This window comes from Acanthochromis polyacanthus, chromosome 8 (assembly GCF_021347895.1).
Source record: "Acanthochromis polyacanthus isolate Apoly-LR-REF ecotype Palm Island chromosome 8, KAUST_Apoly_ChrSc, whole genome shotgun sequence".
Taxonomy (NCBI): domain Eukaryota; kingdom Metazoa; phylum Chordata; class Actinopteri; family Pomacentridae; genus Acanthochromis; species Acanthochromis polyacanthus.
This window is the reverse complement of record NC_067120.1, coordinates 26,198,033-26,213,703: the sequence shown is the minus strand read 5'-3', so window position 1 is coordinate 26,213,703 and position 15,671 is coordinate 26,198,033. Positions and strand designations below refer to the sequence as shown.

Genomic DNA, 15,671 nt, shown 5'->3' with positions numbered 1-15,671 from the left:
AAATCAGTCGTATTCTTTTTCTGCAATTTTTCCTGAGTCCATTAACTGAAAAATAAATATAAATAAATAAAATACAATAAAATAAAATACAAAAATCTATGGCACACAGACAAAACAATACTCTCTTCAAAGAAAAATCACGTCTTGTAGAAACAAATGTAAAAATTTAACTGAATTAAAAACTAAAAATACGTTCATGCTCTGTGATGCTCACTTGTCTGAGGCTGAGCCTGATACTTGGTGGTGTCTCATCTTTTGTACAAGTTCATCAATGTTCGGGGTCAGGCTCTGATCTGAGGAAATCCTCAGGATTGAGTGAAGGTGCTTATCACTAAGACGGCTCCTGTGTGATGTTTTGTTTAGCTTCATCAAAGAGAACAGTTGTTCACACAGGTATGTGCTGCCAAACATAGAGAGCGTCGGAGCAGCTTGGATGCGCAGCTGGGGCATTGTGTTGGGGATGAAACGTGCAAACTCAGCAGCACCCACTCTCTCATATTTTTTCCTTCAGTGTGTCATTGCACTGGAGCTCAATCAACTCTATTTGTAGGTTTGGTGGTGCGCTTTCCACGTCAACTGCAAAAGGATTGCCGAGCAGTGCAAACCTGCATTTTTGGGCTTCAAAGTCAGCAAATCGGCGTCGGAAGTCGGCGGCAAGTATGTTGAGTTTATCGGCAAACTGTGCACACAGAGGTAGAGAGCTTCTCTTTCATGGTCTGGCAGCTGGGAAAGTGGCTCAAGTTTTCTATCCGCATCTGCGTCTCCCACAGACTCAGCTTGGTTTTAAATGCCTTCACTGTACTGTACATATCAGAGATGACACGCCCCCATCCCTGCAGCTGCAGGTTCATCAGATTCAGATGGCTCGTGATGTCGCACAGAAACGTCATTTCACACAGAAACGTTTCATCTCGGAGCTCCGTTGTGTCTTTCCCTTTGCTTTCCATGAACAGACAGATCTCCTCACACAGCTCGAAACATCTTTGCAGCACCTTTGCCTGGCTTAGCCATCGCACCTCTGTGTGATAGGGCAAGTCACTATACTCTGTATCTAACTCGCCCAGAAATGCCTTGAACCAGTGGTGTAGTCCAGGGTATACGGCGGTATACGGCGTATACCCACTTATTTTTCAGTTAGCATTGCGTATACCCACTTCTAATGCTCCCTGGTGCGCATCATTCAGTAATATCTGTGTGCCAGGTAGCCCTCTTTTGCTTAAGGATGATGAAGCCATGAACAACCCTCCTCTGCCTGTAATTGGCTGGTACATGCTACCTTCACTGATTCGATTGGTTAACTTTAGGGATGAGCCAATCAGAGGCAGAGTAGGGCGGGTCATACAGAGGAAAATTTTGCTAACACCTCTGTGGCACTCCAGTTGATTGACAGGTGTGCTTGAAAGATGCGCGGAAATGCGAGAAAGTCAGAATAAACACCTTTCAAGTGAGTGGCACGTATCGAGCGAACCTACTTTCATGGACGATATAATTCTCAGGTAAGTTTTAAGGTGGTTTCCAAATGAATCATTGTTTTAAACTACTGGCAATATGACTGCACATTTCAAGGAGAGGATATTTTGTCGCCAGTGGTTAAAGCTGCATTCAATTCCAGCCATTTTCAGTACAAAAAAAATCGCTAATATTCTATTTGTAAATAAAAATATGACGAGAAATACAGGGAATATTCGCAAGGTGCATTTCCTCGTAAACGACCTATTCGTGGATCATATACAATCATATATATTCAAGACATGTTTTGGACAAATAGTTTACTGGCTTGTGTCGTCTGGATGTCTAAGATTGGATTATGACCGTTTTTTGTGGAATATTTTCATCTGTGTGTAATCATGAACCCGGAAATGTGAGTCGCGCTGTGTACGTTGAAGCCGTGTATAGAGAACGGATGGATGGATATTCGTTGTTTGTCGGACAAATGTGTTTATATTACCGCTGTGGTAATCACATCTGAAAGTGGTTTATACCGGCGGATTCCTGAGAATCTAAGCTTTCCATCGGCGTATAGTGTTTGTATAATCGCGTTTGCAGTTTCAGACATTTAGCAAATTGCTTATGCAGATCTCAAAGTGTCCCGCGGGCGGGACACTGAAGCATAACTGAAGCGCAACGGGTTAAACTGAGTGTCGGGCGAGTCTGACTAACGTTTTCAAAGGCTAACGTTATTCTAACGTAAGTCTGAAGCTAGCTAGATTGGGATAATGTGGGAAAACCTCTAGGCTGGTAGTTGATTTTAAAGTAAGTAAAAACACAAGAATGGGGACAGGTAGTTTAAGATTTGACCTAAAACAATATTGAGGTTTTATTCATGATGAAATATGAACAAGGATGCACTGTCAACTTCATATTTGAAGTGTTTTATTTAAATAAATGTTCAAAAGTAACTGAAACACCATGTTTGCCTCATGATAAATACATGTTACATTAATCCAGTTTGCTTGTGTGACCAGTAATAACTACAAACTGCTCCTAATCAAGTCATGATAATTTTATAATAGTGGGCAAGTAGAAATGACTGAATAAATTGAGTAGAGTAGTCTTCTATGTCACTGTTTCTAAAACTGGGCGTTTTTCTGGACTAATTAAAAAAAAAGGTGAAAATTAAGAGTATACCCACTTCTCCAGGGACCACTACACCACTGCCTTGAACTGGCGGTGATTTAACCTTTGGCTCTGATGAAGTTAATTGCTCGCGTTATGGTGCTCATTACATGTTCCATTTTCAAGGCTTTGCCACACAACGACTCCTGGTGTATTATGCAGTGATACGCTGTCAGCTCATGTGTGACGTTTTCCTCCCGCATCCTTGCCGCCAATCCACTCCTGTGCCCGCACATCGCGGATGCTCCATCAGTTGTCAATCCCATGAGTTTTTCCCAAGGCAGCCCCATCTCATTGACACATCTGGATACCTCTTCATACAGATCTTGTCCTGTAGTTGTGTCATGCATAGGACATAATGCCAAAAACTCTTCTGTTATGCTCAGGCTGGAGTCCCCTCCGCAGATGAAAATTGACAGCTGGGCAATGTCAGATGTGTCGGTGCTCTCATCCACAGCAAGGGAATATGCGATGAAATTTTTTCCCTTTCCCACAAGCTGTTCTTCTAGATTGGTGGAAAGCTGGTCTACACGTTCAGCAACGGTGTTCCTGCTCAGGCTCACGTTTGAAAATAGTTCCCTTTTGTCTGGGCACACTGCATCACAAACTTTAAGCATACAGTTTTTGATAAAATCTCCTTCTGTAAATCGCCCGGCTGATTTTGCGACCTCTTTTGCCACAATAAAACTAGCCTTGACAGCAGCCTCGCTTTGTGATTTGGCTTTTGTGAACAGAGCCTGCCGGGACTTAAGACCTCGTTTTAATTCTTCCACCTTCTGTAGCCTTTGTTCTTTAATTATTATCATATATTAAATAATATATTGTTGCTAGCTTCTCAGACCACCTGCAGTTATAGTACAATTACTACTGATGCTACCAGTACTCCTATATTACTACCACAATCTCACATTTTGTTTTTGATCTTCTTTTTGTTGACAGTGTGATATTATTATTTTTGTATTACTGTTGTTGTTGTTGTTATCGTTGTTATGATTACTAATACTACTACTGCTGCTGCCGCTACCACTACTACTGCTGCTATTGCTATTATTCTTGATATTACTACCACCACTATTGTTATTATTATCTCTATTGCTATTATTATTATTATTACTGGTATTATCACTATTATTATTATTGTCATATTATACTAGTATTAATATTATTATTGTAGTTTCTAGATTATATACTACTGTAGTTACTATATCATCCACTATTGTTATTTTCCCCTCCCTATCTGCTGGTTACCATTACCCATATAATAATCCTTACTGGTATTGTTGTTGTGATCACATCATTACAATTTATACAATTTCATTTATCATTTATTATTATTATTGTTTTTTTCCCACACACACACACACACACACACACACACACACACACACACACACACACACACACACACACACACACACACACATTTGTTTTTCTATACCGGTGGGGACTTACCATTGACTCCCATTCATATCTAACTCCTAACCCTTACCCTAACCCTAACCTTAACCATCACCAAATCAATGCCTAACCCTAAACAAACGTTTTTGCACTTTTACATTTTTTATTAACAACAATATGGCCAAGAAAACGGTGTTGCCACCCGTGGGGACCTCATTTTAGGTCCCCACCGTAAGACAAGTCCCCACCTTTATAGCAAATAGTCAGGTCAAAGTCCCCACCGGTATAGCAGAAACAAGTACACACAAACAAACAAACAAACAAACAAACAAACACACACACGCATACTCACAATAATACAGTCACACCTCATACATAACTGCCTCTAAACTCCAGCAATCAACTGTCTGAAGCTGTTGGTAATTCTTTCCTTTGCTATCTTGTATGTCTGTGTACTGTATCAATGTAAAATAAAACAAAAAGAACACAGGCGTGATGGTTGCTGGAAATCGGCCCTATGTAGATATTCCAAAAAGTCCTTTATCACATTAACAATGTCTAGACTACATTTCTGTTTCATTTAATGTTGTCTTCATTGAAAAAAATACTTTTGTCTCAATAACAAGGACATATCTAAATGACGCCACACTTTTGAACAGTAGTGCATCTCCAGGGAAAGGAAAAGGTTTAGTATTTCTGTGAATCTGATTTTCAAAATTCTGAACTGAATGTGCTGTACAGCTGCATAGTTTTCAATGCTAAATGTTTGTCAAAGGCTTCACACAAGAAATGTAGAACAAATTACATTTAGAATTTGAAATAAATAAATTCATCCATCCATCCTCTATACACCGCTTTATCCTCATTAGGGTCGCGGGAGGTGCTGGAGCCTATCCCAGCTGACTTGGGCGAAGGCAGGGGACACCCAGGACAGGTCGCCAGTCTGTCGCAGGGCTACATACACAGACGAACAATCGCACTCGCATTCACACCTACGGGCAATTTAGTGTACTCAATTAACCTCAGCATGTTTTTGGACTGTGGGAGGAAGCCGGAGTGCCCGGAGAAAACCCACGCATGCTCAGGGAGAACATGCAAACTCCATGCAGAAAGATCCCAGGCCCACCCCGGGATTCGAACCCGGGATCTTCTTGCTGCAAGGCGAAAGTGCTAACCACTACTACACTGAGCAGCCCTAAATAAATTCAGTTTGTTGTAAATATAATTTTCTTGAATTTGCATGCTGTTTTCCATGTCACTAATAAATCAAGGAGTCTAGGTGGGAGTATGGATGCATCTGTCCTTTACTTTTCTTGGTAAGCATTTATCCAGTCCCCTTCACACACGGTTGTATGACTGGGGACATAAGGAAATGCAGCGCTAAGTGAAGTTGTAAGCGGTTTTCAAAAAATATAAAAACATAAACATCAAACAGCAGTCAGTGAATGTAGTGGGATCAGACTGCTCAGTGGCATAATGACATCACTGATGCCAAAAACAGTGCATTGCAAAAGGACACTACACTACTTTCATTAATGTAAAGTCTTAACAAAGGTTTTAACAAGTCTTACATATCATTAATCCTAAATATCTTAAATGTCCCTAAACTTGCAGGGATTGATGGGAAAAATACAGTATCTTCCCCAGTGTTAACTTTTTGTTGCTTTTGAGAAACTACATCTACCATTAAGAGTGGTCGCACATTTTTACCGACAGTTAGAGCCCAAATTGTTTACAACATTGCCATCTTTTCATTTATAGTGAATTTTTATTTGACCAATTGGTTTCTTCTAGCTGGAAATGACAAAAATTGGTTAATTACAAGTCACTGCTCATAAGATGGAGAAACACCATGAAGAGATATTATCAGTGACCACATTGGAAAGCACCATAAAGGACAAGGAGTTTTCCCATTGTGAAAATTCTCAAAGTTTGTGGTACAATGCTAAAAGTGACCCCTGCACTGACAAGAATGGTAGAGGCAGAGAAGAAAGAATCAGCAAGACCGTCTTCATGAATTTGAGCAGTGATCTTTGAGCAAGGTTCGTGTCCCTACCCAAGGAAGACTCTGCTTCTCCAAGACAGGCACTAAAGACTTGCAAGACTTGGTCTGATAAGATGATAACAGAGCTGATGTGATGAAAAATGCATTGTTTGATTACAGGATCTCTTTTGGTGAAAGAAAGGAGATGTATTCAATCCAAAGAATGCCATTCCCATGGTCAAGCATGGCAGTGACAATATAATGGGGGTGTGTGGGGGAATTTTTCAGCACATGGACCAGACAACCTTGTCAGAGTGAATAGCATCACGAGAAAATATATTGACATTATGATTATGGAGGAAAACATAAGGCAATGTACAGCAAAACCTAACTTTGAGAAGCACTAGACCTTCCAACAAGACAACAATCAGAAACATGCAACTGAAATGGTTTTACAGGAACAATATCACCATCTTGGAGTGACCCAGCCTGAGCCCCGATCTGAATCCATTGAGGACCTGTGGAGGAAACTCAAGATGAGTTTTGACAAGAAGGCCTTTCAGCCTCCTTCCAATATCTAACACAATGTTTTATCACTCTTTGTCACTTGGTTATGTGTGGCAAATGTAATTTTTCCAGTCGTTAGAAACCTATTGGTCAAATAAAAAATGTGGGACTTAACTTTAACTTTTTTAATAGAAGCATAATGGTTTGTTTGACTGTACTGCCAACAGCTACAGCAGTTTTATGGTATTTCTGAATTAAGTCTAGTGAACCTATTTTAAGGATTACAACTTAGTCTAAACATGAGATTTACTCTTTTTGTGTATGTGTTCTGTCATGTTTACCAAAACTATCAGAAACGAAGTCTATGAGCATGACAGGCTTCATACTGATGAGAAACTGTTCCAAAATTACAGAGAGAACAAACCTGCAGAGAACCTGGACCAAAAACATCATCTGTGCCAGGAGCAGTGACATCTATCCACATTTTCTGCCACACAGACTCATTCATACACACACCTCCCCCCACTCACACACCCTGCAGATAATAGCTGAAAGTTTGACTTGACACGGATCAACATCACTCCTCTGCTGTTTGTCCCCCAATCAATACTTCCCCTCCTCCCTTCTCTTTATATCAGCACTAATCTATATCTCTTTGTCTCGTTTTCTTTAGAGTCGCCTCCTTCACTCCCTGTCTTTTCAGTAAATTACATTAAGGACAATCCCGTGTTTTGGAAGTAACGAATGTAAAATGACCTACATCGGAATTAGACAGAGGGAAAGCAGGCCATAGGAGCCACAGGGCTGCCGTAGATAGAAAAGTGGGGGAATCAAAAGAAAAGAAGACGGGAGGAGGAGGAGGAGTGTTGATTGGAAGTTGATTGTGGAGATTTCACTTTTGCTGTCTTCTTTTTCTCTTTTGGACAAAAGTGACAAAGGGAGGAAGGGGGAAACACAAATGTCTGAGAGTCCTTGCGGGCTTCTCTGTGTCCACACAAAAACAAAATGGCAGCGTTAATAAAAAGCACTCACTAATGCTCGTCTCGGGCGTGAGGCCACAGGCGTCGCAGGCGTGGAAACAGCACTGGCATTCTTCAGCAAGCCGTGGTCTTTTGTGGGGCCATGTGTCACGCTCAGAAACTTCCCATCCCAAAATGTACTCCCACAATGAAGGCAGAGTGGAGAGTGTTAGGCTTTTCATTTGGTGGAGCCATTAACAGGAAGACCTGAAAGGACTGGAAATGAACCCAGGTTTGCTCAGGCCGGGACGCTCTGTGCCTCTTCGGCTTCTTTTATTTTTCTGTGTTCTGTTGATTTGTCTGTCACTGACCCCAAAGCCTTGTTGTTGTCTGTTACTCCAGGCGCTGCATGTCCAAGCAAAAAAAGAGTTTCAAGTATCTGTGCTGCTGACCAAAAATATTTAATTACTATTCACTACAGTTTTATTGAATGTCAAACTGATACTGATACTCTTTTTTCTTATACACAACACATCTCATGTGCAGACCCAAAGCAACAATGAATCTCTTCTCTTAATTGGAATTTCTCATATATCCGAAGCCAGCTTGTTATTTATTTTTGGCAGTTTATTTTGACACAGTCTCACATACGGACCAACATCACTCCGCTGCTGCCACAGATGTCTACTAGAAAACACCAAATGTGGAAATTACTACAAGTTTACCACCAGTAATTTAGTTGTCTCAGTTGACCGTGTTTGTAAATCTATTTGGCTTTTCTCATCTTTTTGACATATAGCTTCCTGAAAGAGTTATCACTGCTTAGTTGCACTTGTGAGATTTTTCCTTTATCTTTTTTGCAGCTTATCTATATTGATTGTCTACAGACAGCGGTTGTTATCTGCTGTACAGACTATAAAGTCCCTTGAGAAATTTGTGATTTGTGACCTTCTGGGCTCTGTAAATACATAAATACTGACTTGACTAAATATACTGGCATTCAAAAGTTTGGTGTCACTTAGAAATGTCCTAATTTTTGAAAGAAAGACAGTTTTTCAATTTAGATAACATTAAATGAATCAGAAATACAGTCTAGATATTGCTAATGTGGTAAATGACTATTCTAGCTGGAAACGACTGATTTTTAATGGAATATCTACATAGTGGCACAGAGGCCTATTTCCAGCAACTATCACTCGTGTGTTCTCATGGTACATTGTGTTAGCTAATGGTGTTGAAAGGCTAACTGATGATTAGAAAACCCTTGTGCAATTATGTTAACACATGAATAAAAGTGTGAGCTTCATGGAAAACATGAAATTGTCTGGGTGGCCCCAAATTTTTGAACGCTAGTGTATATGGGATTCCACTGCAGAAAATAGTCTCTTACATAAACACAACATTATCCTGTTTGAGTCACTTATTTTGTTTTTGAACCGCAACAAAATTACTGAGCATTGGCAAAAAAAAAAAATCTATCTCTGTGCTGTTTTTAAATATTTACATGTTCAGGAGGAACTATAGACTGCAAAAGATGAACATGGCCTTTGCAAGTGGACAATTAAGTCCATCCAGATGTGCCTTGAACCTGGATTCTTTCTGACAGTCAACAGGGGGTGACTCCTCTTCTTGCCAAAAGATGGCTGACTGTAGAGAAGTCTATGAAAAAATGATCCTAGTTCTTTGATCTATAACCTAAGTAAACATTTTCCTAATAAGTTTATAGTCTTAAAGACTGATTTCAATACTTTTTGAATGTCACATGATGTTCATTCAGTAAGCACATTATGTTTAAGAGCAGGGCTTCTTTTTGACCATCCATTGTACCCTCTGGTTGTCCAGTCAGATCCACGGTTCACTTGTTATGTCCGGTTTCAAACGACCAACATACTAAAAGCAAAATGCCAACACCATTACTTTAAACACCACGAGATAGTGGCACGGCGTCACTCTAACTGTGACTACAAGTGAACGCTACGTCAGCTGCCTGCTGGCGATCGCATGATTGAGATCCTATTACAAATCGACCGCTGCAGACTTAGCGGGAATTATCCGTTGGAAATGATACAAGGAGCAGTTGATTAAATTGTGTGTGTGGGGGGGGTTCCAAGTCCATCAATTCCTCCCTAATAAAGTAATAAACAAATGCTGCATATCTAAAAATAAAAAATAAAAAAAGAAAAGAAAAAAGAAAAAAAATGCTGCATTTTTGACAATACCATATGGGGGAATGAACAGCCTTTGCGTAGTACTGCACTCTCTAACTGCTGTTTTAGTTTTGACTGTACTGTCAGGAACAACTTTTAACAAAATGTGTGTTTTTGCGGTTGTTCAACATGTGGCCTTTCAGGAGACGCACAGATCTCTGGTTGACTATAAAGTAACTTTCAATGTTAAACTGCTAAATGTTTTCTGGTTTATGCTTTTGCAATGCAAGAAAGAGGCACATCCAGCTCTCTGTTCATGTGGACATGAAGCCTGATCTTCTGCTGCATTTCATCAGTGATATGTTGTTGTCTTCCTGGCTGTTTTTTCCACTCTGAGTGACATCCAGTGTTTTCCTCACATGTTGTCCATGTTGATGAATATTTTGTGTCAGCTGGGAGTACTGACAGCTTCACAGAGGATTTGTAGCCAACTGAGGTGGGAACCATTAACCACAGCACTGAGAACTGTCTTTGCCATTGTAGTCTGTATGTGTTTACACTTCGGTTCACTGCTGAGGCATGAATGATTGTGAATCTGAACACATTTATGTATCACCTCTTTAGCTGTGGTTTCACTGACAGGACCATGCAAAGAAATCTATGCAGTTGTTTATTTACTGTACTTTATGACACTTTCACCCCTCCTTCCTGCAAACACGGCTTCCCATGAAGATAAACTCAACTCTAGTTTGATTCTACATGGCATAGCCTCAAATTTACTGCAAATGCACCACCTGCATACAGTTCAGAAAGCTCATGCTGTGTGTTATTTAGACAGCCTAATCTAACTGAACAGGAACCATTGTAACAGGCAAGCAACATGATACCACATTAGTTCAAACTTTTTTTTTTTTTTTTACTTTTAAATCCCCTTTTCTAAATTTCTTAATTGTTACCTGGCTGCCATATTGCTGCTCACTGTCATATATCTACAAGAGTTAAATAGTCATCCATTACTATATACCACTTAATCCTCATTAAGATCATGGGGGACTGGAGCCTATCCCAGCTGACTTAGGATGAAGGCAGGGGACACTCTGGACAGATCACCAGTCTATCACTGGACTACATATAGAGACAATCACGTTCACATTCACATTCAGACAATTTTAGAGTCACCAATTAACCTCAGAATGTTTTTGGACTGTGGGAGGAAGCCAGAGTACCTGGAGAAAACTCATGCATGCACAAAGACAACATGCAAACTCCATGCAGAAAGATCCCGGGAAGGCCAGGATGTGAACTGAGGAGCTTCTAGCTGTAAGGCGAAAGTGCTAACCACTGATCACTGTGCAGCCCTTAGAGTTAAATATTTATTGGTTAATTGTGGAGCTCGTGTTTTTTCCTCATTTGATAACAATTGGTACTAATGTTTGTCCTTAATGTACTGAGACTGAAAATTCATGTCAGGAGCTTTGTTTCCCAAATGATTTTTTTTTTTGCGCATGTTGATATGGTTGTGTAACTTTTTTTCCTCCCTCTCTGTGCTTTCTGCTCAGGCCTGGATCCAACTCAGCGTCAAGGAGTGGAGGAGTTAATCTCTGCAGCTCCAAGTCGGTTCGATCACGCCGCCATGTTCACCATTTTACAGAAACACACTCTGCAGCATCGCATGAATGACTCCTTCTCCTGCCTGGTACGTTAATACAAACACACCCTCCTACTTTCTCTTCAAGAGATGTCATTATCAATTAACCACAGCATGTCACAAGTGTCAGTCCTGCTGTTGATGGGTGATGTTGAAGGCAATGCCCTGTTCTTTTGTCGCTGCTCACACAAACTTGTGAGTTCCTCGTTATTATTATCAAGGATACCTGAAATCTAAGCTGTACAGCAGAAACAAGTATCTAGAATGTGAAATGTATCTGTACATTTACAGCAGATCATTATGTTGGAGCTTTAAGGATTAGTTAATTAGTCAACCGATCAACAGCAAATTAATTGGTAAATTTGAAAAAATCATTACCTGTTCACATGAGGGGCTTGCCAGTGGTTTGGTGGTTAGCACTTTTGCCTTGCATCTAGAAGACCCCCGGTTCACTTCCCGGGTTCTTTCTTTATGGAGTTTGCTTGTTCTCCCTGTGCATGTATGGGTTTTCTCCAGGTGCTCTGGCTTCCTCACACAGTCCAAAAACATGCTAAAGTTATTTGATAATTCTAAATTGTCCATAGGTGTGATTGTGAGTGTGATTGTCTCTACACACGTGGACAAAATTGTTGGTACCCCTCAGTTAAAGAAGGAAAAACCCACAATTCTCACTGAAATCACTTGAAACTCACAAAAGTAACAATAAATAAAAATTTATTGAAAATTAAATAATCAAAAACAGCCATTACTTTTGAATTGTTGATTAACATAATTATTTTAAAAAACAAACTAATGAAACAGGCCTGGACAAAAATGATGGCACCTCTATAAAAGATTGAAAACTATTTGACCAGAGTGACATGATTAACTCAGGTGTGTCATTTAATTGACATCACAGGTGTTTCCAAACTCATAATCAGTCAGTCTGCCTATTTAAAGGGAGACAAGTAGTCACCCTGCTGTTTGGTGAAAAGGTGTGTACCACACTGAACATGGACAACAGAAAGCGAAGGAGAGAATTGTCCCAGGACATCCGAAAAAAAATTATAGACAAACATCTTAAAGGTAAAGGCTATAAGACCATCTCTAAACAGCTTGAAGTTCCTGTGACAACAGTGGCTCATATTATTCAGAAGTTCAAGACCCACGGGACAGTAGCCAACCTCCCTGGACGTGGCCGCAAGAGGAAAATTGATGACAAATTGAAGAGACGGATCGTTGGAATTGTATCCAAAGAGCCCAGAGCAACCTCCAAAGAAATTAAAGGTGAACTCCAAGGCCAAGGTACATCAGTGTCAGATCGCACCATTCGTCGTTGTTTGAGCCAAAGTGGACTTCATGGGAGACGACCAAGGAGGACACCACTGCTGAAAAAAACTCATAAAAACGCCAGACTGGAATTTGCAAAAATGCATGTTGACAAGCCACAAAGCTTCTGGGAGAATGTCCTTTGGACAGATGAGACCAAACTGGAGCTTTTTGGTAAGGCACATCAACTCTATGTTCATAGACTCAAAAACCAAGCATACGAAGAAAAGAACACTGTCCCTACGGTGAAACATGGAGGAGGCTCAGTAATGTTTTGGGGCTGCTTTGCTGCATCTGGCACAGGGTGTCTTGAAAGTGTGCAAGGTACGATGAAATCTGAAGACTATCAAGGCATTCTGGAGAGAAATGTGCTGCCTAGTGTCAGAAAGCTTGGTCTCAGTCGCAGGTCATGGGTCTTCCAACAGGACAACGATCCAAAACACACAGCCAAAAGCACCCAAGAATGGCTGAGAGAAAAGCATTGGACTATTCTAAAGTGGCCTTCTATGAGCCCAGATCTGAATCCCATTGAACATATGTGGAAGGAGCTGAAACATGCCATTTGGAGAAGACACCCATCAAACCTGAGACAAATGGAGCTGTTTGCTCATGAGAAGTGGGCCAAAATACCTGTTGACAGCTGCAGAACGCTCATTGACAAATACAGAAATCGTTTAATTGCAGTGATTGCCTCAAAAGGTTGTGCAACAAAATATTAAGTTATGGGTACCATCATTTTTGTCCAGCCCTATTTCATTAGTTTGTTTTTTTAAATAATTATGTTAATCAACAATTCAAAAGTGATGGCTGATTTTGATTATTTAATTTTCAATAAATTTTTATTTATTGTTACTTTTGTGAGTTTCAAGTGATTTCAGTGAGAATTGTGGGTTTTTCCTTCTTTAACTGAGGGGTACCAACAATTTTGTCCACGTGTGTATATGTTGCCCTGTGATAGACTGGTGACCTGTCCAGAGTGTCCACTGCCATCATCCTCAGTCAGCTGGGATAGACTCCAGCCCTCCCTGTGGCCCTAATGAGGATTAAGTGGTTCATAAATAATGGATGGATGTTTACACAAGTGTCTTTTCCCTATAAATGGCCAAAGACTGCTTCCAATTTTACATGTGAAGATTTTTTTTGTGTTATTTAAGATCTGCGTGGAAAGTAACTAGCAGATTTCAGTAGTGAATATAACTATTTGTTGCGTCTCTAGCGTCTATATGAAAGTATACTACGCTTCACAGCACAAAGCACAATTTTAATGGATATATTCAGTCACACTCAGAAAGTAAAAGAAATCAACAAGCTCATCAGAAAAATCATGAAAGTTTTACTAAAGTTCTGCTCTTTTTAATGAGTTTTTTGATAAAATGTCAGGTTTATGTGAAAGTAACAATTATTCAAAAAATCAGGTTCATTTATGTAAAATTCACAGCTGTTATCAGTTATTTTGTAGAAATAAAAAAATTACATATAAAAGTGTTCAAAAGCCTTGAAATTAATATGAGAACGATAAGAATGGTTTGATGAGCCACAAGGAGAAGATGAAAGGGAGGATAGAAGTAATTATCATGGCTTTATTTCATTGCACATTAAGCTGAAATAATTACTTGATTAATCTGTTAGTCAACTTTCAAATGACTATTGCACAACCCTCCTTAAGAGAATGGCATTTTTTTTGGAATTTCCACTTAAAAGAACATCACCAGACTAAATCAACATCTCAACAATCGTGAGGCCAAAATGAACTACCATAAGCTCTAACGATCAGACACCTGGCCTCCAAGATGTAAAGGGTCACTTTTAAGCCAAAATGGCAAATATTGTAGTAATTTCAGGCTTTCAAATGTGAGTATTTGCTAGTTTCTTCCTTTCCTTTAACAATAAACTGAATGTTTTGGACTGCTGGTTGGGTACAATGACACATTTAATGTGTTACCTTTGGGTTTGGAAACATTTAAAGATCATATGAAGCCATTTTCTTGCATGGACACATTGATTGTAAAAGCTCAAAGCAGCTGATAGAAAATAAGAAAAAGTACTCTTAAAGAATACAGAAAAGCTGTCTCTCTCTCAATGGTAAGCCTGGGGGGCTCTCTCACACTGATTTAGGGGTTAAACTCTCTAATCAATACTTTCCAAATAGGAACATGACCCTCATGGACAACTGCTGGGCCAATTCAATGGATGAGACGGAGGGAGGAGGGGAAGAAACGTAAATAAGTGTTTGGGCGGGGGTAGGAAATGAGGGGTTTTGTGTTGGGTGCAACTTAACAAAAACCACAAACCCCTGAAGTGGTTAGATATGATTCACATTTACCTTCATGCTTTTATTTTCTTCTGTTCAGTTGAAAGAATTCTTGTCAGTTTAATTCATCAAGATTTATACAGTGCCAGTTCACGATGTCAATGCCATATGCCATCTCATAGCACTTCACATAGTAATATGAAGACCTTCCAAATTAAAAAAAAAATAGGGAACCCAAAAATCCAAAGTTGTCCTTGGATTCACGATGAGCAAGCAGTCAGTGACAGTGGGAAAGAACAAAAAAAATAATAAATCCACAAAATACCTTTTTTTAAGTTCAGTCATGGAAAAGGGAGATAATTAAAGATCAACCAAAAAACAATTCAAAAAACAAAAGGAAAATGTCTTATAATTTTTTTGGACATAAAGATACTTTTATCTTCTCTAACCCTCACTACAATCTCTCATTGTACAGTGCCTTGCGAAAGTATTCGGCCCCCTTGAACTTTTCAACCTTTCGCCACATTTCAGGCTTCAAACATAAAGATAGAAAATTTAAATTTTTTGTCAAGAATCAACAACAATTGGGACATAATCATGAAGTGGAATGAAATTTATTGGATATTTTATACTTTTTTAACAAATAAAAAACTGAAAAGTGGGCTGTGCAATATTATTCGGCCCCTTTACTTTCAGTGCAGCAAACTCACTCCAGAAGTTCAGTGAGGATCTCTGAATGATCCAATGTTGTCCTAAATGACTGATGATGATAAATAGCATCCACCTGTGTGTAATCAAGTCTCCGTATAAATGCACCTGCTCTGTGATAGTCTCAGGGTTCTGTTTAAAGTGC

At 39.6% G+C, this 15,671-nt stretch overlaps 1 protein-coding gene across 7 annotated transcripts in view; it reads left to right on the top strand.

Moving 5' to 3' along the window:
• cadps2 (Ca++-dependent secretion activator 2) overlaps positions 1–15,671 on the top strand; it is a 561,419-nt gene that overhangs the window by 366,275 nt on the left and 179,473 nt on the right. For all 7 annotated transcript variants that reach the window (XM_051951549.1, XM_051951548.1, XM_051951546.1 and 4 more), the window contains exon 12: positions 11,171–11,307. In XM_051951549.1, the coding sequence (XP_051807509.1) occupies positions 11,171–11,307 (137 nt within the window). The remainder of the gene's footprint in view (positions 1–11,170; positions 11,308–15,671) is intronic.